Raw genomic sequence first — 23,889 nt, 5'->3', positions numbered from 1 at the left:
TTAATGACTGCTATGCATGTGAAAGTCAAAGATGGCCTCAAAGACGATCAAGGTATTTTCATTTCTGATTATTTAAGTAGTGTAATAATTTAGGACAAGCCAAATTATCCTGGATGATCTTCACATACAGTAATGTAAAGTTTAAAATTAAAAGTATGTTTATTTGTAAGTTCTTTATACATATGTTCTTATAAAAATCTTCTCAATAAATATGAGTTGTTTACCTCTTTTAGCAAGGAGAAAACTGGTCATAAGAATCTTGTAGAAAATCATAGAAAGATGGGATCTCTATTGCAAGGCTCCACTTTTCATTCTCATTTGTCTCATTTCTTTCCTGCATATGTAGGTGACCTGGTTACAAGGTTACTCATTTTACTTGCTATGATAATGGCTTGGAAGATTAGAATGAATTTGGGTGTTTATATACTTTGATTAGTATGGTTCAGCTTATTTCATCACTGTTAAAAGATGATAAGAAACAGACAGCCTTTCAGACTACAGCCTTTATACTTAATCAAATGAAAAAAAAACAATTATTATTTTTTTTTAACTCAAGTCTTTGTACTTCCTCCAGGCATCCATCATTTTTTAGTTTATGTTTTTTTTTTTCACTTGTGGTACAATCCTTGGAAAATCAAGTTCTTCAATATTAGATTCCACCCTACTCTCCAACTTAATCTCAAACCATTCATTCACAGGCTCATTAATTATGTCAAATCAGTCCTTGTCCATCAGGTTCTTACCAGTTTTTGTACTAAAAATTTCAGAGCTCTAAGATTCCCAATGCATTTTCACTTTCAAATAAATCCTCTTGCATATTATTGAAGACTCCACAATATTTATCTTTGGACGCTTTGTACAGTTATTTACCATATTGGACATTTGAATTTAAAAGCATTTTGAATATTTATCAATTTCTTTAAAAGTTAGAATACTGAATGAATGTATATGTCAACGTGAACAATGTCTTCTAAGGAAAGTAACTCTAATTTAAGCATTTGTACCTCTAAAGGATAATCAAATCTCTACCTTTACTAGATGACAGCTCTATTCTCATGTATCTCTATCTGATCCGTGATGTCAATTTGGTCCAATTAGCTCCTCGACACAAATGTCAGTTACTTGATGGCTGATTCCAATATACAAACTGAAACCATAATGATCTTTTCATACTGTATCTCATTAAACTCTATTGGCATATCTTGGTCTTTGAATGGATTGTTTAATCCATGAATAATCAGTTTCCTGACATATGTTTCTCCTTATTATTATGCATTCCCCCAATTCCACCAGTTCACATCAATACACATCTCATCAGAAAATATTTTAAAATATGGAAGCTATCAAATGTATTGTGGTGAATAAATTCTTCTAAATACTAATTTCTAATCAAAAGCTTAATATTTTATTACTTATAACACATAATATAGGTCATTTCCCTTGAAATAGCAGCCTCATTGCTTTTGCTTAGTAAATGTCTGCCATATACCCAGACTTGCTTAACAGTAATGTACATGTTCCTCATATAAAAATTGTTGCTTCTTAAATAAATTATGACTTGAAATGCTCATTTCAACTCATAGTTTCCTTCAAAAGGTATTTGTGTATATTGTCTATTTCCCACAGAATATTAAAGAGATCCACTTTGAAAAGTGAAGATTCATAAATGTTATTAATTTAATTTTTTTTCCTAAGGGATATTCTTAAGTAAAACAGTTGTTGTTTTTTTTTTCCCTTGTTGGTAAGTGACAATGAAAACTGTGGTGATTGCTAGCATAGGACAATGCCAAGATGCAAAGAAATGCTAATATCAGCAATTTTATTACAGTGAGGAAGCTGAGGTAAAGGAAATGAAAGTTCAAAGTCTGCCTGTATAAGAAGTATGTAACTCAAAAAACCAACAAACAAAAAAACACCTGTAAAGGAGGTCTTTTTCTATACAGTTAGTGAAAGTGGAAGTGGATAGGTCTTTTTTTCTGAATATCTACAAGAAATAAATAACCACTGATTGGACTGGTAAGTCTTCTAAATATCTTTGTGTCTTTGTCTATGTGAATGAATATGTTTATACACAGAACTGTTTGTTCTGGCATTTAATGCCATAATGAACCTTCAGAAATAAACTATATTCATTAAAAAAGGAAAGGACTAAATAAAACTTGTAAACTGAGTGCAGAATTAAATACAGTACGATTATACAAAGGAATAAAATGAGTCTATTTACACTGACACAAAAGCTTTGCTATATATAATATGCATTAGTGACAAAAGCACCTAGATAAATAGTACATTTATAAATACCTGTTTTTATAATTAAAGATGAGATACTTGTGTATACTATTAGGAACATATATAGAATTCTCCAGGCAAAGGCAGCTGTTGGTTATGGGTAAATTAAGGTGCATGATAGTGATAGCAATAAGAATGGCTTTCATTTTAATTCTATATTATTGGACAAATTACTTTATACTGTATATTACAATTTTAAAATAACTAAAAGAACAGATTTCAAACTAGTTGAAGTAGAAGTGGGAATTACATGGAAACCACAGAAAATGGGGAAAAGCAGGAGAAAGGAAGATAATGGCTCTTGACAAGTCACGTGATAAAAAATAATTCCATTTGAAATATATGAATAATGTACAATACAAGGCTTGAAAATTAAGCTATTTAAATTTAATTCAATTATTTATATAATATTTCTTAAATGAACTTTTATTAAAATATGTAAATACACTGAGTAGTAATGGCTCATACCTGTAATCCTGTGTGTGTATACATAAATAAATGATAATGCCAGATATTTGTCTAAGAAAATACAATTAATATAATTATGAGTCAACTTTTCTTAAAAATATAATTTCATCCATTTTACAATCAATTATGATAGTTTTATACTGAAAAAAATACTTTCCAAGAATTCTATTGCATTATTTGTAAGAAACACTGTCAGATGCTAACATTCATAATGCACTGATAGCCTATGCTAGCAGTTAATTGCTTCTTTGACATTTTGGGTGTCTGGATGATATAGTAATATTCATTTTGAAATAGAAATTCTAGGAGAACATAATTTCCACATACAATCACCACTATTATTTGTCTCATAATCCAAATGATTCACATTTCCATAAAACTACTTAAAATCAAATAGTTGTACTTACTTTCAATGATTACTTGTCTGTCTTCCCAGTTATCTTTAATAAGCTGTATATTTCCAAAATGCGCATCACTGTAAAATATTCGGTTAGTACCTTTCTTTTTTTGGCTATAGTCAAATGCCAAGGCAATGACATTCTTGAAGTAGTCTGGATTTTCATATGGCCTTATTGGGGAATTTAAATTGGTTTCATCAGAAAGATGTATACTTTTTAATATTGTTCTCCCTGAGTAGAGCAAATAGCCTTCATGCCTCAGGCAAGTAACTCCATTCTCTGCCAAATATCCATGGGCACAAGCACAAGTTCTCTGGGAATTTCCTCGATAAAGGCAGAGTTGCTTACAGCCACCATTGTCCTTGGCACAAACATTGGTCCCTAAGAAAGAAAAAAAAATACACAGAGACACACATGTTTATTTCCACTTTGATTTTCAAATAGCTTATTCCATGGAGAAATATTAAAATTTATTATTGAATAATATTTAATATTTTGACTTTTATTAATTTTGGAAAGGCCAATAAAGAATTAATACTAGTAATTATTTTTTAAAAAAATCACAGAAGTTAGCCAGGCACCATTGGTTTATGCCTGCAACCCTAACTTCAGGAGGTTGATTTCAGAGGATCTCAGTTCAAAGCCAGACTGGGCAGAAAAGTCTGAGACTCTTATCTCCAACTAACCACCAGAGAAGACAAGTGGTGCTGTGGCTCAAAGTGGTAGAGCACTAGCACCAAACAAAACAGTTCAGGGACAGCCTAGGCCCCAAGTTCTAGAACAGAAATATAAAAAGGAAACCTAAATGTTTGAATTAAGAAATAAGCTCAACTAATTTATTTATTTTTCATTCTAATATTCTTATTAAACATTTTTATGTGTGAAAAGCATATTTTCATCAAGATTTTAAGCCAATGCTTTAAAAGACATATGTGCCATATGTAACCTGCCTTTGTGTTGTGCTGTGCTAAAAAAATAAACCTATGTATGAACTGTTAATATTTCCTTGGACTACTTTATGAGTTTTAGAAAAAAATTACAGGTTATGAACACATATATTAAACTTTGATTCAAGTGCAGCAAATGTTCAAAAGAAAGAAAAATAAAATTAGATATTCATTTCTATTACTTTAAGGATGCTGACCTTTCTCTCTTACTCGGTTAAAGATTTTTATCTCCTTTAAGTTTACTCCAAGGCCAGTTCTCATGGTTACTATTTCTGTGGCATCATTCTTGTGACCTCTTCTCACTGACCCATTGGCATGTGCTCTGCAAAAGAATTGAACATGCATGATCAGTACTATTTAAGAAATTAAAGTCAAGCCAGGTAGTGAAGCTGAGTATAACACATGGCCCAAAAGAAGGGTAAGAAACTAACTTTAGTTTGTGATATGAACATACTTGACGCTGGATTAACAAGAGTGCTTGCCTTTTCTGTGGAAACTATATACTTTGTAAGATCCTTGTTGTGACTTTGCTAAGGTATGGCTAATCCAGCAAGGGCAACCTAACCGGCACTGAAATAACATTTTGAGACTCAAATAGTTATGAAAAAATAAATTACCTGTCAGACCAGTAGATGTAAGCCCCAAAGACTGCAACTGAAAACATATCCACATTGCTCCCTGACAGCACCATCTCTCGATTCCCTCCAGTCTCAAGGTCAATTCTCTCTATCTTGTCTGTGCGAGCATCACACCAGTATAATTTATTTTCCTAAAGATTGATTGAGAAGCAACATTACAAGTGCTTGTAGATTGTTTTATTAAGAAAACGTGGAAACACTAACATGGACAGTTAAGGCACTTTAAATATTTAAAATCCAACAGACCTCATAATCAATGGAGATGCCATTGGGCCATGTGATACCCAGGCTTACTAGGATAACCTTCTCAGAGCCATCTAAGCGAGCTTTCCCAATGCAAGGCATCTGTCCCCATTCAGTCCAGAACAGGAGGCTGAAATTAAATTGGTGATTTATAGCAATATAAACATAAATGCAAAATATTTACTAATCTTAACAATGATAATACTCACACTAATGGAAAGACAATTCAGAAATAAAAAAATCATGTTTATATGCATAACTAAGTCATTTCTATTATTAAAACTATTTATCCAGCTATGACATAACAAACACAAGCATGAATTAAAAATGCTATCAAATTTTCCTTCGTAATATCCTTCTTAATATAAGCAAAGCAGAGAGACAGAGTTGCAAATACATGCCTGTATTCCTTTACATTTTCATTCAATCATTCATTCATTCATTTTTTGAGACACTATTTCTAGGCTTGCTTTGAACTCCCAATCCTCCTATTTCAGCCTGCTTAGTACTGGAAATGCAGAGGTGTGCTACCATATTAGCATTATTTTTGTAATGCTTTTCTCTCCCACTAGAGTGTAAACTCAATGAACAAAGCTATTTTGTTTGACTTTGTTATTATCATATCTATACCAATAAACTAGAGAAAATTAAATATGGTTAATATTTAATTTGGGCATGTGCACATAGTCTCTCATGAACTTAAATTTTGTTTATTTAGACTATTCAATATAAAATTATTGTCATTTGGGTTCTTACAAATTATCTCGTGATGGCAGATTAACACATGATTTCATGAAGAAGGTATCTTTACTTAAACAAGTACAAAAAAAAAAACCTAATATCAATGGAAACATAATATGGAAAGGAAACATTTGTTAAAAATAAAACATGTCACAAAGGAAATGTAGGAAACTAGAAGATTAATCTATCCATTTTCACTTTTTTTATTCAACAAACTTGTATTTATATGACAGACTAGAAATTCATTTTTAGAAAAATATGATCCAGTCAAATTTACAATTTATAGCCACTGAAGTTTTAAATTTATCACACTAAAACAAAGACTACTGTTTAGAAAAAATAAGGCAATCAGTCAATCATTCATTCCACTCAGATAAAATTGGTTTTGTTTTACTGTGGATATTTGTATACATGTAAGTGATCAAACAACATAATGAGACTGCACATAGCAAAACTAAAGAGACCCACCCTCCTATGTTTTTATTCTTGATGGAGTTTTTAATTAACCATAAGTAAACTTAATCCACATAAAATATGTATTTTCTTTGATTAATGATCTGATATATTTTAATACATTTTTTTCCTGATAATCTCATGTAAAATAAATGTGCCAGAAGTTTACAACCAGGTAAAACTTGAGGCATGGATAGAATTCCAAATATATTAATCCTGAAGATTCTTCCTTTAGTATTTTTAAGTCTTATAAATTAGAAAGAAAAACTTTGTACAGGAAATTCAACCAGGAATTTATTGGCAACAACTTAATAAAAAAGTCATGGGAAAAATCTATACTTATGTAACAGGCACAATTTCTAAAATTGTAAATGAGAGTTTCAATGAGTTGAACTTTTATTTAAAACAAAGGAAAGATTAAATATACACATATTATATGTCATAAAACCATTCCTAATATTAATCTGCTTTCACATTAACTTAATGAGTAGTAAAGCAATATTTTTGAATGAATAGTCATGGTTATCAGTCCATTAATACATGACAAATAGAGTCTTGTCATGGAAACATGACATGGAACATGTTTTTAGTAACCTGTTATTAACCACAAAAATACAAAGCAATGAGAAAGACACTATACATGTTCCTCAATAGAAAAAAGACCAACCACATGGTATTTGTGCCACTTGGTGATATACACTGAGTGGTTACCAATTTTTTTTCAGTATAATAACATGACTTTCTCTACTTTTGCTGCTAGTAGAAAATAAATTCTCTGCATAAAGAAAATTATTACATTTATTTTTTTCAAAAAGGAAGTGATGCCTAAACAAAAAGGAGAGGAAAGTTAGTGGAGGCGAGAAACTGATTTTTCAAGCTGAATGAAATTCACACTTACTTTCTATTTTGTAGTTGGCTACATTTTAAGACTTCAAGCCTCTATTGTATGAAAGCAGGCACCATGCCCAGTTTATATCTTGGAGGCAGCTAATTGACTCCATTATGAGTCACCCTTTCCGAGGGTAATACTACCTGCCATGCTTTAACTTCAAATGGAATACGAAAATGTCTATGATATGAATTTCAACAATGAAATTTCTTTGTAATACTATGTAGAAATCAATTTTTGAATTACTTTATGCAGACTATTCACTGTTAGGCATTTTTTCTTTAAAGATAAGTCAATAAGCATATGTACAAATTATAAGGGGGCCTTTACCACTAATATTTCAAAATACCAATACATATGTGCTGCAAATAAACATGATTTTTCAATTGCTGGATTTATTTTTAGCTATAAACATGGTAAATATTTATTCACAAGACAATGTTTAAGTGTGGGTATACAGGTAAGCAATATTTACATATATTACCTATGTCAAAGTTATTTTTTAAAAATAAAATAGATGTCTGCTTTATGGGCTAAAGATTAAAGAATCAAAAATATTCATTAAGATCTTGCTATTGAGTTTTTGCTGAACTATGTGCCAATGGAGAGGAAAAGAAAATCTGACCAGGACCTAGAAAGTAGAAATGGCAAGATTTGAACACTGAAAAAATATTACAGAAATGCCAAAAATTCAGTTGTTTTTGTAAACACCCCATACACACACACACATAGAAAGAACAAAAGCAGATTAACATTTTCCAATTTGCACCAAAATATACAAGAGCTAAATTGAAATAAACTTTCCTGTGGTTTTGTTTGTGGGTTATTTGGTTTTGTTTTGGTACTACTCCTGGGGCTTGCATTCAGAGGCTGTGTGTTGTTCCTGAGCTATTGTTGCTCAAGTCTAGCTCTCTCCCATTTTGAGCAGCAGCTCCTTCTCTATCACTTTGGTAATTAATTGGAGATAGAGGTTTCAGGAACTTCTAGGCCTGGCTTCCAATAGCGATCCTCAGATCTCAGCATCCCGAGTAGCAAAGATTTACTAGCATGAGGGCTGTGAATCTGGCTTAGTGATAGAGTGCTTGCCTTGCATGCATTAAGCCATGGGTTTGATTCCTCAGTACCACATACGCAGAAAAAAAAAAAAAAGCCAGACATGGCACTGTGGTTCAAGTGGGAGAGCACTAGCTTTGAGGAAAAAAAAAAGAAGCTCAGGGACAGTGCCCAGGCCCATAGTTCAATCCCAAGGACTGGAAAAAAAAATTACTGGCATGAGCTACTGCCACCAACATTCTTTTGAGTTTTGTTTCAGATATTATAACTAAAGAGAAATACTACTATGATTGTCTAGACTTGTTTTCTAATAGAACTTAAGAAAACACACATATTACTAAAAAGTATGTGAGTTCATAAATTACCCTTTCTCTGGGTGCACAGCTATAGATCGTGGTTGATCCAGGCCTTGGGAAATAATTACATAACGGAAAGAGCCATTGAGTCTTGCAACTTCAATTAAGTTGAAACCATGATCTGTCCAATATATGTTACCTAGAAGAAATACAGAAGTGTTTGTAATACAGTCATGAAAAGCAACATTAATTATTATTTATGGATACAATTAAAGTTCTGGGTATTCACATACCTACCAAAAATAGTATACTCCCTACATACTTTATCATGTAATTTCTAATCAGTAAGTTGTAAATATAAATTTACAAGACCTTTCATGATTAATTTCTAGTAAAAGCCACATTATTATACATTAATATATTAAAATATGATTAAATTTCTTATAAATTAATATGCCCCAAATAAGTTGAAACTTCTGCCCTCAAATAAAGAGATCCTTTTCGATTTCATACTGACAGCTGGCAAAAGAAAACTTCTAACATTTTGTTTACCTGCTTGTTGATCTCTCAGGAGAGCTTGGAAAAGTTAACACTACATTATCAGCTTACACAAAAAAACACATATTGAAAGGCTCAAAAGCATTAGAAAGAATAGTACCAAGACAAAAAGCAACTATCTGCCCCATTGGCTAGAATTTTTTTAAAAAAAACTTGTCAGAAGTCAGAGCCAGAATTTTTATAAAGCCAACTGAACCACTAACAAAATAGATGTGAAGTGAAAAAGAGAAAAGTTATACCAGCAATCCAGTCAATTGCTATCCCTTCCACTCTTCCCAAGCCGTTTGTAATGATATCTTCTTTCCAAGTCTGATCTCTTTTAGTTCGACTGATTTTATTGAAGCCCATGTCAGTCCAATAGATGGTATCATTTTCTATAGATAAGACACAGAAATAAAGCACATACACACATACTATATAAAATATTTAGGATTATATAACACTAGTATTGGGGAATAATTGTCCTGGACATGTAAGAATACTATTATTTTTCGGGATCATTTGCGACATGAAACAGAAAGACATACAAATAATATGGAAGTTGTGTATTAGGCAAATTATTTTTAACTACATTTCTGGAAATGACTTGTTAACATTCTTTATTATTTTTCTACATTTTCCTATTCATTTTGACATAATAAATCCTTATTCTATGAATTGGCAATCTCGCTATCAAGCTATGCTTTTGTTGTTTTATTTGGCGCTCCTCATTTACCTTTTTCACTCAAGGTTGGCCTACTATGATTTGAGTCACACCTCTATGGCTTCTAGAAAGTTAAATGAAGATAAGAATTTCAGATTTGTTTGCCTGGGATGAGCTCCTCAGATCTCAGCCTTCTGAGTAGTAAAAACACAGGAATGAGCCACTGGCACCTAAGTTCAATTTATGTTAATTGTGACACACTTTTTCTTTCTATTCCTAGGTCGAATTCCTCTAAATATAAAAATATTACCATGTTTTAACAATGACAAGTTGTGCTGCGATGAACATAGTTGTGCTGGTGACTTTAGTGTGGTCTTGCTTGGAATCTTTTGGGTAGATACCTAAAAGTGGGGCTGCTGGGTTGTAGGGGAGCTCTATGTTTAGCTTTCTTAGGAACCTCCACACTGCTTTCCACAATGGAATTCTATTCCTCCATCAGAAGGAATGATACTGCCCCTAAGGAAATGGAAGGACTTGGAAAAAATCATACTAAGTGAAGTGACCCAGACCCAAAGAAACATAAACCCTATGGTGTCCCTCATAGGGAATAGCTAGTACACGATTAGGCTAGTCATAGTAGAAGATCAAAATACCCCTATAGCCACACCCATATCATCATGTAAGATGATGCAAAGTGAAATGAACTCCACGTCACAAACACAAGAGTTATACCACTTTTGTAATTATTTTCAACATACATGTGCAACTGCACCATTTTTTTCTTGTATTTTTGTTTGTTTGTTTTGTTTTGTTTCTCTTGTATTCTCTTCCAGTGTTTGTGCCCCTGTTACTACTGAATCTCATCTGAGTACTGTTTATATGGGTAATAGAACTGGGGAAGGGAAAGGGAATATCAAAATTGAGAAACAAAGGACAAAAGACAAACCATTCCAAAAGCAGCACTTACAAAAGCGTTTGGTGTAAACCAACTGCACAATTCTTGGGAGGAGAGGGAAAAGGTGATGAGGACAGGGGAAAATGAGGGAGGAGGTAACAAGTTGAACAAGAAATGTACTCACTGCCTTACATATGAATCTCTAACCCCTCTGTACCACACTTTGACAATAAAGGAAAAAGTTTAATTAAAAAAAAATATTACCAAAGGAGGAAATCAATTCAACAATACTGCAAAGTACAGACAATGAAAAGACACATAAAGGTATGTCAATATTACCAAGATGATGTTTTATTTTATTTTAAATGTGATGTATAGATGGGTTATACTTACATAAGCAAGGTAATGAGAGTATTTCTTTTTGAACCGTGTTACCCTCCCTGATTTTCTCTCATTTCCCCTGAATCCCTCCTCCCCTAAGTTGTAAAGTTCATTTCTAACATAATGTCTAGTGTGTATCACTGTTGCATTGGTTCACCCTTTGCCCCACCATTTCTGTGACTCCACTCCTTTCCTCAAATCAGATAAACTCATATACAAGACAGAGGTACAGAAATAAAAAATGATAAGGAATAAATTAAACTGGGGAAGAAAGAAAGAAAACATAAACAACTGCAAACAGTACACTAGGAAAAACTTCATTTCTATTTCTTGAAGTTCACTCCCATAAGCATCATTTTATATGGTCATATGCACATAGGTATTAAGCTATTGTGATCCTCTGCTAAGAGTATCCTAGTTACGTTCTAGTTATTACAAATGAGGGAAACCTTGAAGCCTGTGTTTCTTTAGGTTTTTCTTACTTCAATTAATAGGTTTTGTTTTCCAGGTTTTACTATTTCCTTACAAATGGGGAAATGTCATTCTTTCTGATGGAAGTATAGAATTCCATTGTGTATACAGTCCACATTCTCTTGATCCATTCATCTACTGGAGCATCTGGGTTCAATACATATCTTAGCTATGGTAACTAATGCTGCGAAGAGCATGGTAGTGCTGATAGCTTTAGTGTGTCCTGTTTGTGGTCATTTGGGCCAAAGCCCAGGAGTGGGATTCCTGGATCATAGAAGAGATCTATATTTAGTCTTTTGAGGAACATACATACTGCTTTCCAGAGTGGTTGAATAAGTTTACATTCCCACCAACAGTGTAGCATTCCATTTGGCCACATTCCAGCCAACATCTGTTATTATTATTTTTCTTGATAATGACCATTTTAACTGGGGTGTGGTGGAATCTCAATGTTGTCTTGATTTGCATTTCTTTTTTTTTTTTTTCCAGTCCTGGGGCTTGGACTCAGGGCCTGAGCACTGTCCCTGGCTTCTTTTTGCTCAAGGCTAGCACTCTGCCACTTGAGCCACAGCGCCACTTCTGGCCGTTTTCTGTATATGTGGTGCTGGGGGAATCGAACCCAGGGCCTCATGTATACGAGGCAGGCACTCTTGCCACTAGGCCATATCCCCAGCCCCTTGATTTGCATTTCTTTTATGGCTAGAGATGCTGAACATTTCTTCATGAGTTTATTAGTCATTTTTATTTTTTTTTCCTTTGGAGTAGTCTCTTACTTGTTAAGGGGTTGTATCTTTGAGAAATTTTTTTTGGAGGGTTTTTGAACCCACTGCCCTGTGACCACCTAATCTTTGATAACTAAGCCAAAACACACCATGGAAGAAATATTGCATATTCAAAAAATGGTGCTGGCAGAATTGGCTAAACATATGTAGGAAAATGAAGTTAGATCCTTATATATCATCCTGCACCAGAGTCAATTCCAAATGCATGAAAGACCTCGATGTAAGGCCAAATACCCTGAAAACATTAGAGGAAGGGATAGTGTAAACACTAGGGTTCCTTGGCACGGTTTGAAGAGTCCTATGTGAAGATCTAGAAACACAACAAATTAAAGAAAGACTGGATAAAGGGAATGAATTAAACACAGAGTTACTGCATAGTGAAGGACAGAGCTAGCAAAATAAAGCCCATGGATTGGAAGAAGATCTTTACTAACCATGTATCAGACAATGGCCTCATATCTAAACTTTATTTAGAGCTTGAAAAAATTAGTCCCCCAAAGACAAATCCTCAAAGAAATAGCAACTGTATCAAGCCAAGTGTTTTTGGCTCACACTTGTACTCCTAGATACTCAGGAGGCTGAAATCTGAGTATCACAGTTTGAAGCCAGCCTGCCTGTGCAGGAAAATCTATGGGATTCTGATCCCCAGTTAACCACCAGTAAACAGGACGTTGGAGTTGTGGCTCTGTGGTAGAGTAATGCCCTTGAGCTAGCACTTGAGCTCAGGGACTGCTCTCAGACCTACAGTTCAAGCCTCATAACCAAGGAAAAAGAATATTATCTTTCGCATTAGATCATTCAAAATTTATATAGACTGATATTGCTTTATTATTCAGATATTCCCTCGAAAGTACTAAAAGAACAGACTGCAATTCCTATATTATTTTTCAAAGTTTCATTTTAGAAATGGACTTCAGAATACTTGAAGAATTACACTTTATTATAACTGCACATTTACATGACAATACTTTTTGAATATTTGAATGAAAACTTTGTCTACAGACTATAAATATAATATTGCAAGTACATGCATATGCTTAAATGATGGCTACTATAGACCATTGGTTTATAAATACAACTATAAGAAAGGCACTGGGGACCAATCATTAAACAATAAATTTGCCACCAACTATGTAAGGTTTTGTGTTTTTATCTCCATGGCCATTTAAAGAACAAATCCTTTAAGAGTAATAAAATTTTCTTCTGACAGCAACAGGCTATGGATATTAAAAGCCATTTATCAGTACATTGAGGGGATCTGTTTTAGGGGACCTGTTTTCAATGAAATATATTCTGAATTCTTCAACCTGTTTGGGGAATTATACTAAACAGTATGTGCTCAACAACAATTAAACGAGATACACATAATTGTTATAAAGTAGATAAGAGATAGCATATACATATTTGAAAAGCAATAATCTGACTTTGGAACTAATTCTCGCATTTTCCCTATTCAAATGTGGATTCACCAGCTGAAGGATGATATATGTTGCATAATATTAAGTAACTTTTCCAAATATGAAGCTCCTATATTCAACTGCCTACTTTGATTCTGCATTCTGGGTAAAGCCATCTTGCAGTACAAAGGTCAAAGTGTGAATTGCTACTAGGAATGAGTTCTTTTAGCAATCTTCTGCATGGTATATTTCCTTTCAAAAGTAGTCTTTCAGATGCCATTTCCTGCACTGAGGCTTTAACTGGACTTCTCTTCTTCATTGTTTTAATGACTAGATTTACTCTTCTGTTGCTTATCTAGCTTTGTAATATAGAAATGCCATAAAAATATTTACACATTTTGAACAATCAGGTTTGGCCACTTTTTTCTCATTATATCCTTATTCCTATAAACATGCCTGTGTATGCTGCAGCGTGGATATAAACCTCTGTTTCTGCTTAAAACACCTCTGTAGATTGAAAGGCTGAGTCCTTTGACAGAAACTGTCAATAAATAAGGCTCACTTGAATGTATTATTTACTTCAAACAATTCTTCCCAATTAAGAATCTCACATCCAGACTTTCTTTGTCTATCGTTGGTCTCTATCATACTTTTCTTATGAGGCTAATTCAATCATGTTAGCACAGTGAACCTGCCAAATACTTCTAATGATTATCTTAGCCCTGGGAATGCTGAGACTGTTTACTTGCCAAACAGGAAAATACCTGTCTTCAACCAAATAACAAATTAAAACACATTACTAATAAACAATCTCCAGGATGATGATGATGATGATGATGATGATGATGATGATGATAATTTGTATGTAGCTTTATGATATACATTTTTTCAAACAGAAACATTTCAAGAATAATTGATATGTTGAAGCAATCTGTTTCAGGATTATTATTTTTATCAGAGCAGAGAGGGTTTGAATGGCTAATGTCCTGAGAGCAGGCATTTGTTGATTTTTTAAATAAGTAATTTGTAAAATCAGTGTTTTAATATCTCAGTAAAAGTAAGCAAGGACAGAGAAAAGAAGGCAGAGAGGGAAAAAGGGAAAAACAGAGGCAAAAATCATTCACATCTCTCTACTTCTATTATTGGCATAGCTTCATCAATATGCTGACACTATGTAATGGACTAATAGAGATGTGAGACAATATTTTTAAATTCTATAGCTGGTATTTGAAAGAAGCTCTCATAAAATCTCAACAATATTTTGTGGATAACTGAAAATGTTTTATTTAAACTAAGTCAAAATGTGATTATATTTTGCAACTAGCACCTTGTTTGACAAGAGTTATTTATTGTTCTTGTTGTTGGGGCTACAAAAGTAAGAAGTTGCACTAGTAGTTATAACAAACAAATCGTACTACAAACTTATTTAAAAACAAGAACAAGACCTCTGACAACACTCTCATGGGAGGATCTAGGTTTGGGAATTGCATCTGTAGTAGGATTGATCATTGTAGACAATTCTTAAATAATAAATGGGTGAATAAGGTAATTGGCCTCATTTATAAAAAAATGGACTGAGAAAAAGATCATACTAAGTGAAGTGAGCCAGACCCAGAAAAACATAAATTCTATTGTCTCCCTTATTGGTAATATTAGTATATGTCTAGGATAGTCCTTGCAGAGGATCACAATAGCTTAATAGCTATGTATATATGAGCATGTAAGATGACAGTATGAAAAATGAACTCTAAAATATGGAAGCAAGTGGTTTATCATTGAGGTTATTTTTTTTCCAATATACTATGTGAAATTATCCCTTTTTTCCTCTGTTCATCTTCCCTATGATTTAGTGCCTGTTATCATCGTATTTGATTCTAATACCCTGGTTATTTTATGTATGTCTCTCTGAATTTGAGAAGGGAAGGGAAGAGAAAGGAAGGGGAACATTAAAATGGCGAGACAAAGGGTAAAAGGCAAAGCAATGCAACAGCAATGCTTAGTAAACAATATGTTGTACACTAATTGTACAACAAGGAGGGAAGGTGGGAGAAAATTAGGGAGGGGTATCAAGTTGGAAAATAAATGTACTCACTACTTAATGTATATAATTGTAAACCCTCTGTAGTTCACTTTGATTATAAAAATATTAAAAACAGAATTTCAGAATCACTTTGACTATTTAGGATATTTAAGATATGCACTTTTCCCAACTATTCTTCTTAATTGTATTGTACAGTATTAACAGAGAATAGGAATCACTGATATGCAGTTCTGGTACCGATTTCTTAGAGCTTTCATGTGTCACATTATAAAACTTAGATTAGATGTAAAATACAACCCATTATTTAAAAATATCTTCATACAAAGAACACTAAAATTAAGTATTTTGTTCACCCTAATTTATATTCTCAACTATAGTTTTTTCTGATCCTTCTGGATTCATTTTACTCATTCATATTTTTATAATAGAGACAATTGTACTAAGATCCACTAGTATATATTACCTTATGAGAAGTCATATATAAAGTATTCTTAGTTGTTTTAAATAAAATTCAGGCTGTGTTCTATAGGACATTTTTATCTATGTATATCATGCAAGTATCAGTAAATGCATTCTGTATCACGTTATAGAGGAAACTTAGAGAGAGCTTGGGTATTGTTTTTGGAGATTTTTATTTTTTTTTTTGGTTACAATTTCTTTTAAAAAGCTATGATTATATAAAATCAAGTCAAGCCTATAGCACTGATGCTTCCTCAGAACCCACACTATAATTTGTATTGTTGAGCTGGAGAATAAGTCACATCTGTCACCCTGCAGCCCTCCAGCTAGCAACTTTTACTTGGAGTTCATTTTCTACCATCTTCAGATGACCTTCCTGAGATACTTTTCCATGTTCATTGTCAGATATATAATCATTCTTTATAATTTTATTGTCATTCATTAGCAGTGACCTTAACAGATAGGCTTAGAAATATAATTGCCATCACATTTACAAAGGCTGCCTTAAGGCCTTGCAATCTATTAATTCCTCTGGCTTATCTAAGATAACAGTTTCTGATCTTTTTCTCATTTTAAAACATTGACAGACAAGACAGTTAACTCAAATGTAAACCCCCATCTTCTGACCTTTCCGAAGTCACCTTTTTTCTAATGTATTTTTGGAAACAGGAAGCTTCCTAAAGACACTCCTACCATTTGCAATCATTATGCTACTCACTACAATTTTTGGTTCCTGTCCTGTTTTATTTCAACCCTGATATTTACAACAGCCTTTTCATTCATGCATTTTGGACTCACCCATCCACATCAATATATTCAGTACTATTCATACAGACATGAACTACAAGCTGTCAAGTAGAATTGATGGAAACATATGTTAGGAATATTTTAACATAAACACCCAAAGCTAAAAATCACACACTTGATCTTTATTCTACCAAGTGGCTTATCAACATCTATCATTGGGTTTTTTACTGTCAATTTGATATGGAATCCAAGTCTTATAATGGATCTATAATTCCTTTCAGTGTCCCTCCCAACTTAGTTGATTATCATATCTTCCCTTTTCTCTAGTGAGTGTCCTCAATATTTGCAAGAGTTCTGTCCTTGGATGATGTGATTTCAGATATTAGTAAACAGATATTAGAGTTGCATGAGGGATTTTGAAAAGTAGAAATAACGTTTTTAAGTCTGAAGTATTACACAGGTTATGCATTTCCAGATAACCCATGAAAATGATGTTTATTTAAAAAGAACCATGGTCTTGGGAAGGAGGTTTCAAATACAAAATGCTCCTTTGCCTTTTTTGTCTATTACAGTCAAAGTCTGGTGTTTGTCGTTCAGCCAGAAAAGAGATTTATCTAATCTTCTACGGGAGAAAATATGATTTGGAGCCATTTTTTCCCTCCAGTTAAAGAGCAACCCTTAAACACCTAAAAATGGGGAGTGGGGAGGCTGGGGAAAAATGAGGGAGGAGGTAACAAGTTGGATAAGAAATTTACTTGCCTTACATATGAAACTATAATCCCTCTGTACTTCACTTTGACAATAAAGAAAAACAAAAGAAAAAATATTTTTAAAAAATCTCATCAGCTATTATACTATAAGCTCTACATCTCCTAGAAATCACTGTTCTTCAAATTATTATGGAACCAAAACAAACATAAGGCAGCTCCCAGTGACATTACTTTGTTTTGATCCTTTTCTGTTACTCCTAATCTGCCCTATGTGTAATATATGTATTTTTAATCTGTTTGCCTTGTTCTGTATATATGCTTTCTTTGAAGAAAACAATTCCTTAAACTATATATTGTGATATTTAAAGCTGAACATATTCTTATTTTTCATTAGTTATTTAAAATAAAAATAACAAATATGCAAAAAATGTCAGGCAAATACATAGAATTATAAAATGTGTGCTTTTATTGCCAGTTTCATGTTGTCTAATTTTTCCCTAATTTTACTTTCATGCTCATGTACTGGCATCTTAATTTTTTTTATCTTATTACACTTGTGTCATTTTGGAAAGCTGTTTAAATATATCCTAGGACAAGATATCTATATAAATTGTAAACTATCAAATAATATGAGATAGACAATTGACTTCAAGCCAGGTAGATAAAATGAAGGAAATGTTTAGAATTAAAAAGGAAATCTAGCTTGGTGCTGGTGGCTCATGACTGTAATACTAGCTACTCAGGAAACTGAGATCTGAGGATTGCAGTTCAAAACCAGCTGGGAAGAAAGGTCACTGTGATATTCTTATTTCTAATAAAGTATTCAAAAAAGCTGGAAGTGGCACTGTGGCTCAAGTGGTTAGAACATTAGCCTTGAGCACAAAAAGGCTCAGGAACAACACCCAGGCTCTGAGTTCAAACCCCAGGATCAGGAAAGAAAGAATAAAAAGGAAGGAAGGAAGGGAGGGAGGGAGGGAGGGAGGGAGGGAGGAAGGAAGGGAGGAAGGAAGGAAGGAAGGAAGGAAGGAAGGAAGGAAGGAAAGAAGGGAGGGAGGAAGGGAGAGAGGGAGGGAGGGAGGGAAGGAGGGAGGGGGGAGGGAGGGAGGGAGGGAGGAAGGGAGGGAGGGAGGAAAGAAGAAAGAGAAGGAGGGAGGGAGGGAGGGAGGGAGGAAGGAAGGGAGGGAGGGAGGAAGGAAGATGAAAACAGGAGTGTGAGCAACTTATTTTTGTATTCATTGTCTTTTAAAATTATGTATGTATTTTAATGTGCTAAATTTTGATGTTCAAATTTTAATAAAATGTATTTTATGAACACTTAAAGAATAAACATGTTAAGTATAAACTGTTTATTTAGTACAAATTTTTAAAAATATACAACTGTCATAGCCACTACATTGAAATTATTTATAATGTGTAAAACAGGACAGACTACAGATCATGAAGAAGACTTTATGGAGGAAGTAAGGAGTATGCTAATTCCAAAATTTATATTAGTAATTGTATTAGAAAAGTTGCACAAAATAGCTCAGTAATACTTCCATAAAGAATCAATTTACAAAATGTAGTAAATTTTCAAATAGAGGCGAGAAACAACACAATCATGTTAACCATAGGAAGAAATAATAAATTATGAGGATATCCAGGTCACAATCCATCCAATGTCTGTTTTCACATATGAATTAAATTTTTCTTGATATTCTTTCCAAATTTTAAAGCATTTCTTCAAAGATTCTTTAAGTTAATAAAGGACCAAGTTCACAATATTACTTATTAAAAGGGGTTCGTTATTATAGTGCTAATGGATTGCAATTTTTTCCTTCATCTTGAGAAAGGCCAATCAATATACACACTAATGGGCAATTATCTTATAGTGACAAATCACTAAGAACTCCATTTTGTGAGTAAACAAAATAAAATCTGTAGACTTCAAAGGTTTTAGATATGTTAATCCCCTTAGGGTACAATGTTATGAAGGCTTAGATAATGTATTCTCTTTTAGATATTACTTTATCAAATATAAACATAAGCCTATCTGGCTTTTGTGTCCTGAAAGGAATTGGCATTAAATGTTTTTAATATGAGAAAAAATTACACTTTCAGTTTTTAAACCATTTTCTCCTAGGATAACCAAAAGAATCTTGTACATTTTTTAAACTCCAGTTTTCTTCTAATTGCAATGGGAACTTGGAAATTATATATGTATATTATGATAAACATTTAGGAATTTAATTTTCATTCATTCAACTCTTACGTAACTAATTCAGTGACTTGTAGGTCACAGCAGGAAACTCAAATGCACTGTCATTTTCTCATCTTGTTTAGATTAGAAGAGGACTAAATGTAGGACCATGGAAATATTGTTTTAATACAGTATATTTTAGTATTTAAGGGAAAATATTGTTTTTGATGTTTCAATTACAAAAAGAATAATATTTAAATTTAACATCTCTATAGGAAATAATTGAACAAGAATTTCTTGTTGCAACATTTCAACTTGCTATCAATGTGTTTTGTAAACTATAATTTAACATAGTTTTAGAGGCAGAGCAGCATCTATTATTATTACCAAGGCAAAGTTTCTACTACTAAAAACTTATACCTTCTCAAGAAATCTATTGTGAATATTATTTGAATCTTCATATTTATAGGTATAGGTAAAAAAATTAACCCAGTTTCAGGATTAGAAATATTTCTTATAAATATTTCTAAAGAATTAATAAAAACATCTGTTGTCTATATCTATATCTATACACACATGTGTATCTATATATCTATATCTGTGTGTGTGTGTGTGTGTATGATGACTCACAGACAAACTGAATTAGAATTGTAATGGTATTTTCTCCCTTGATTTTACTCTTATTGAAGCAAACCTAGTAAACTTAATAAAAGTAGCATATAAACCTGCTCTTTTGGGGATCCCATTAAAAATCAACAACAGCAACAATGTAGTTTGTTGTAATAAGCATATTCCTGTAAAAGCTGAATCATCAAGCATTTATAATTACTTTTTTATCATGGACAGAACATACTATGGAGGATACAAAGATGGCTAAATAGCCTGATTCCAGACTCCTAGAATATGATTAATCCCTTCAAAAATTATTTTCTACCTACGTGTTAACTATAAAAAAAATCTATAATCTCTTCACAGTCAGCAAATTAGAGTTCATTTCAAGATTATGGATAGCCAGGTGGCAGTGGCTTATTCTTGTAATCCTTGCTACTCACTCAGGAGCCTGAGATCAGAGAATAATAATTAAAAGCCAAACCCGGCAGAAAAATTCATGAGACTCTTATCTCCAATTAACTACCAGAAAACTGAAATTAGTACTGTGGTTTAAAGTGGTAGAATGTGCTAGCCTTGAGCTGAAGAACTCAAAGACAGTGTCCAAGACCAGAGTTCAAGCCCCATGACAAAAAAATATGGAGAGTATGCATATAAAAATGTAAACAATAGTTGAACACAGGTGCCTGCATCCTTAAAGATGAATTTCTTAGAACCTTCTCTTATGTATCTTTCCTCAATTGATAGGACAACTCCATGCTATCCTGTGAACCAAAGAACTGAACATTATCATTGATTATTTCTCCTTCATTACTCACCACCACCACCACCACAGAAAGAGAATTGAATAATTCAATTTGTTTATTCATTAAAATGGTTTTCCAAAACACCTTGTCTCATCTGATAAGAAAATATGTCAACAGCCTCCTTTCTGGTAATTTAGGTCTTTTCCAAGTCACTTTCACAACTATCAGGATAATGTAACTTTATTTCTAAGAAAGATCCTTTGAATAATATCCTTTATGGCCTTATATATCCATGCACTTCTGGAAGCATAGTACACCATTCAATGTGATCATGGTCCAAAACAGAAAAATTTCCATAAATTGACATTTATTATACTTCTTTAAAGTTGTTTTTTTTTTAATGTTTGAGAGTTTCCATGCTAAAAAGTTAAGAACTGCACTAGGGTTAATATAGTTCCAATCTTAAAAAGATTCTGTAACTTTTATGACAATAAAATATACTTGAAAAATCTCCATTTAATGTTTGGTATTATTTACTTCCTTGACACTTAGTATCTTACCTTTATGGTAAACAAGAAAATGAAAAATATCCTCCAATAATTTCATCAAATATTTTACCTAAACTATACTCAAACTATAATGTTTCTGTTTTAGTGGAGAAAGAAATAAGAAGGAACAAAAACTTGAAAGAAAGTACTTGTACTGGAAAGGAGTTGGAGCAAATATACCAGAATTAATCACATGCTTGATCTCAGTAAGTGGAATGGAGTTTCTAAAAGTGCAAGGAGCTAGGAAACACTGCATTGAAGGGATAACTTTCACCTCACTTTTACCATGCTCATGTTGGTGAGAGCTTAAAAATTAACTACTCTAGAAAATTAGCTAGGATGAAATAATAATTTAAAAATATCCCTGTATCATTTGACATTATCAGGAAAAAAAGTAGAGAAATACAATTTAAAATTTAAAAACTCAGGGATGTATAAACATATAGCAGAGCTGAAATAGATTTAAAAACAAAATTCCTTTAAGAAACTCTGTGAAAACACTAATGAAATGTTTTAGAACGTTTTGTGATAGACATCTTAAGAAGGGGAGATCAAGGACAAAGTTGTTTTTTTTTATTTTTTTCTAAAGCAGACCACTTGAAATGTTTTCAGTTATCAAAGCATAAACATAACTATTCTGTGTGTGTGTCTTTCTATGTATGTCCTTTCTGCCTGTTCTATTACCTTGAGGTTTAAGTTTTAGATCTTAAAAGAAAAACATTGACAGGCCAGTAGATAATTGGATGTGAGTCTACAAAAAGAAGTCCTAGTGTTTCAGGAAATGTGGTGAGTGACTGGTGGATGAACTGCCTTCCCCTGACTCTCAGGGAGTCAATGATTGCTATGAATAACACGGCATTTAATATATCACATAAAGGACAGAGGTTCAAACAAGTCTTATAACAGATGCCTTAGTGACCCCTGTCATTTGTTTCTGCAAGGATTTCACATGCTAGGCTAGATCACAAAGGTAACCAATGGAACTATCTCCATAGAATTCTGTATATTAGAAAGTATCATGGATAGGGGAAGGGTGAACAAAAGTAGTCATGTTACTCAAGAGATGCTCTGTGGGGCATGAACTATGTAACTTGTGGGCAGGGATGGTATGGAGAAACTAGGGGGAAGTGAAGGAAGGGGTAACATTTTCCACAAAGAAATGTACACAATACTTGATGCATGAAAAGTAACCTCTCTCTCTCTCTCTACAATACCATGAAAATTATATTTTTGAAATTCCAGAGTTATTCATAAGAGCCAAAAACTAACAAAAAGTAGAAAAGAGAAAATGGAGCAAAAAAAGAAAAGAGGAAGGTAAGAGAAGAAAAGAGGAAGGTCAGAAAGGAGGGAAAGAAAGAAAGGGAAGGAGAGGGGGAGGGAGAAAGGTAGAGAAACACAGAAAGAAAAACAGACAGAAAGACTGATAGACAGACATGCAGAAAGAAAGAAAAAATGAAGGAAAGAAAGTGAGAGAGACAGAGAGACAGTAAGAAAGAAAGGAACTTCCGTCAATGGAGGATTGATAAACCAATTGATACAGTCATGCAATTACAACAGGCAACAATTATAAAAAGTAAGTTAATGAAATACACAATATGATGAATGTAAAATAAAAGTTAAAAAATGAAAGCAACATGTCTCAAAAAGAATTTATATTAAATGATTGCACTTTCCTAAAGTTTTAGAATAGAGGAAACTTGGAAAAGAGATAAAAAATTAGGTCAGAGACTGATTGCTTGTAAGAATGGCCATTAACTTGATTAGAGCAAGAGATTGCTGTCATGGTGGAAATATTACACGTCTCCTTATTTATTTATGAAAACTTAATAAAAGTCAGAGTTCTTATTTAAGCATTGTTTTAAAACGAAATTAACTTCAACACAAAGGAAGCAAAATATGAAAGGAAAGGTCCTTTAAAATTCTTTATAACATTTTAAGTGTTATATTAAGTGTTACTATATTATGCCATACAGAATTGGCAATGTGACAGTAAGAATCCTAGATAGTTTGCCTAACGTCAAGAAAGTATACCATAGATGAAAACTCTTAAGGATGATAAATCACAACGTGTGGTGTTTTATGCTGATTTAAAAGGCTTAATAAGCTGAAAACATGTCCTTACAGAGAGCAGTTGCTTTGTTGAGGAAACACTGTCATCATTGTGAACATACAAATATAAGTCAGACTTGAATTGTACTCTCTAAGACAATAAAATTTAGAGGATAGCTATACAGAATTGTCTAAATCAGATATTCAAGGATTGTAATAACAGTTGAGAAAACGGAAAAAAAAAAACACCAAACATATC

The 23,889-nt window shown here is 33.0% G+C and overlaps 1 protein-coding gene across 1 annotated transcript in view; it reads right to left on the bottom strand.

The window, feature by feature from the left end:
- Positions 1-23,889, bottom strand: part of Lrp1b (LDL receptor related protein 1B) — a 1,711,024-nt gene that overhangs the window by 409,200 nt on the left and 1,277,935 nt on the right. Inside the window, exons 36-41 of the mRNA XM_048345540.1 lie at positions 9,213-9,347; positions 8,485-8,614; positions 4,987-5,113; positions 4,720-4,871; positions 4,300-4,424; positions 3,165-3,536 (exon numbers count right to left, since the gene is read on the bottom strand). Of these exons, the coding sequence (XP_048201497.1) occupies positions 3,165-3,536; positions 4,300-4,424; positions 4,720-4,871; positions 4,987-5,113; positions 8,485-8,614; positions 9,213-9,347 (1,041 nt within the window). The remainder of the gene's footprint in view (positions 1-3,164; positions 3,537-4,299; positions 4,425-4,719; positions 4,872-4,986; positions 5,114-8,484; positions 8,615-9,212; positions 9,348-23,889) is intronic.

The sequence above is a fragment of the Perognathus longimembris genome, chromosome 4, assembly GCF_023159225.1.
Source record: "Perognathus longimembris pacificus isolate PPM17 chromosome 4, ASM2315922v1, whole genome shotgun sequence".
Lineage (NCBI taxonomy): Eukaryota > Metazoa > Chordata > Mammalia > Rodentia > Heteromyidae > Perognathus > Perognathus longimembris.
The sequence above is the reverse complement of the archived record's forward strand: the minus strand, read 5'-3'. Positions and strand labels throughout refer to the sequence as shown.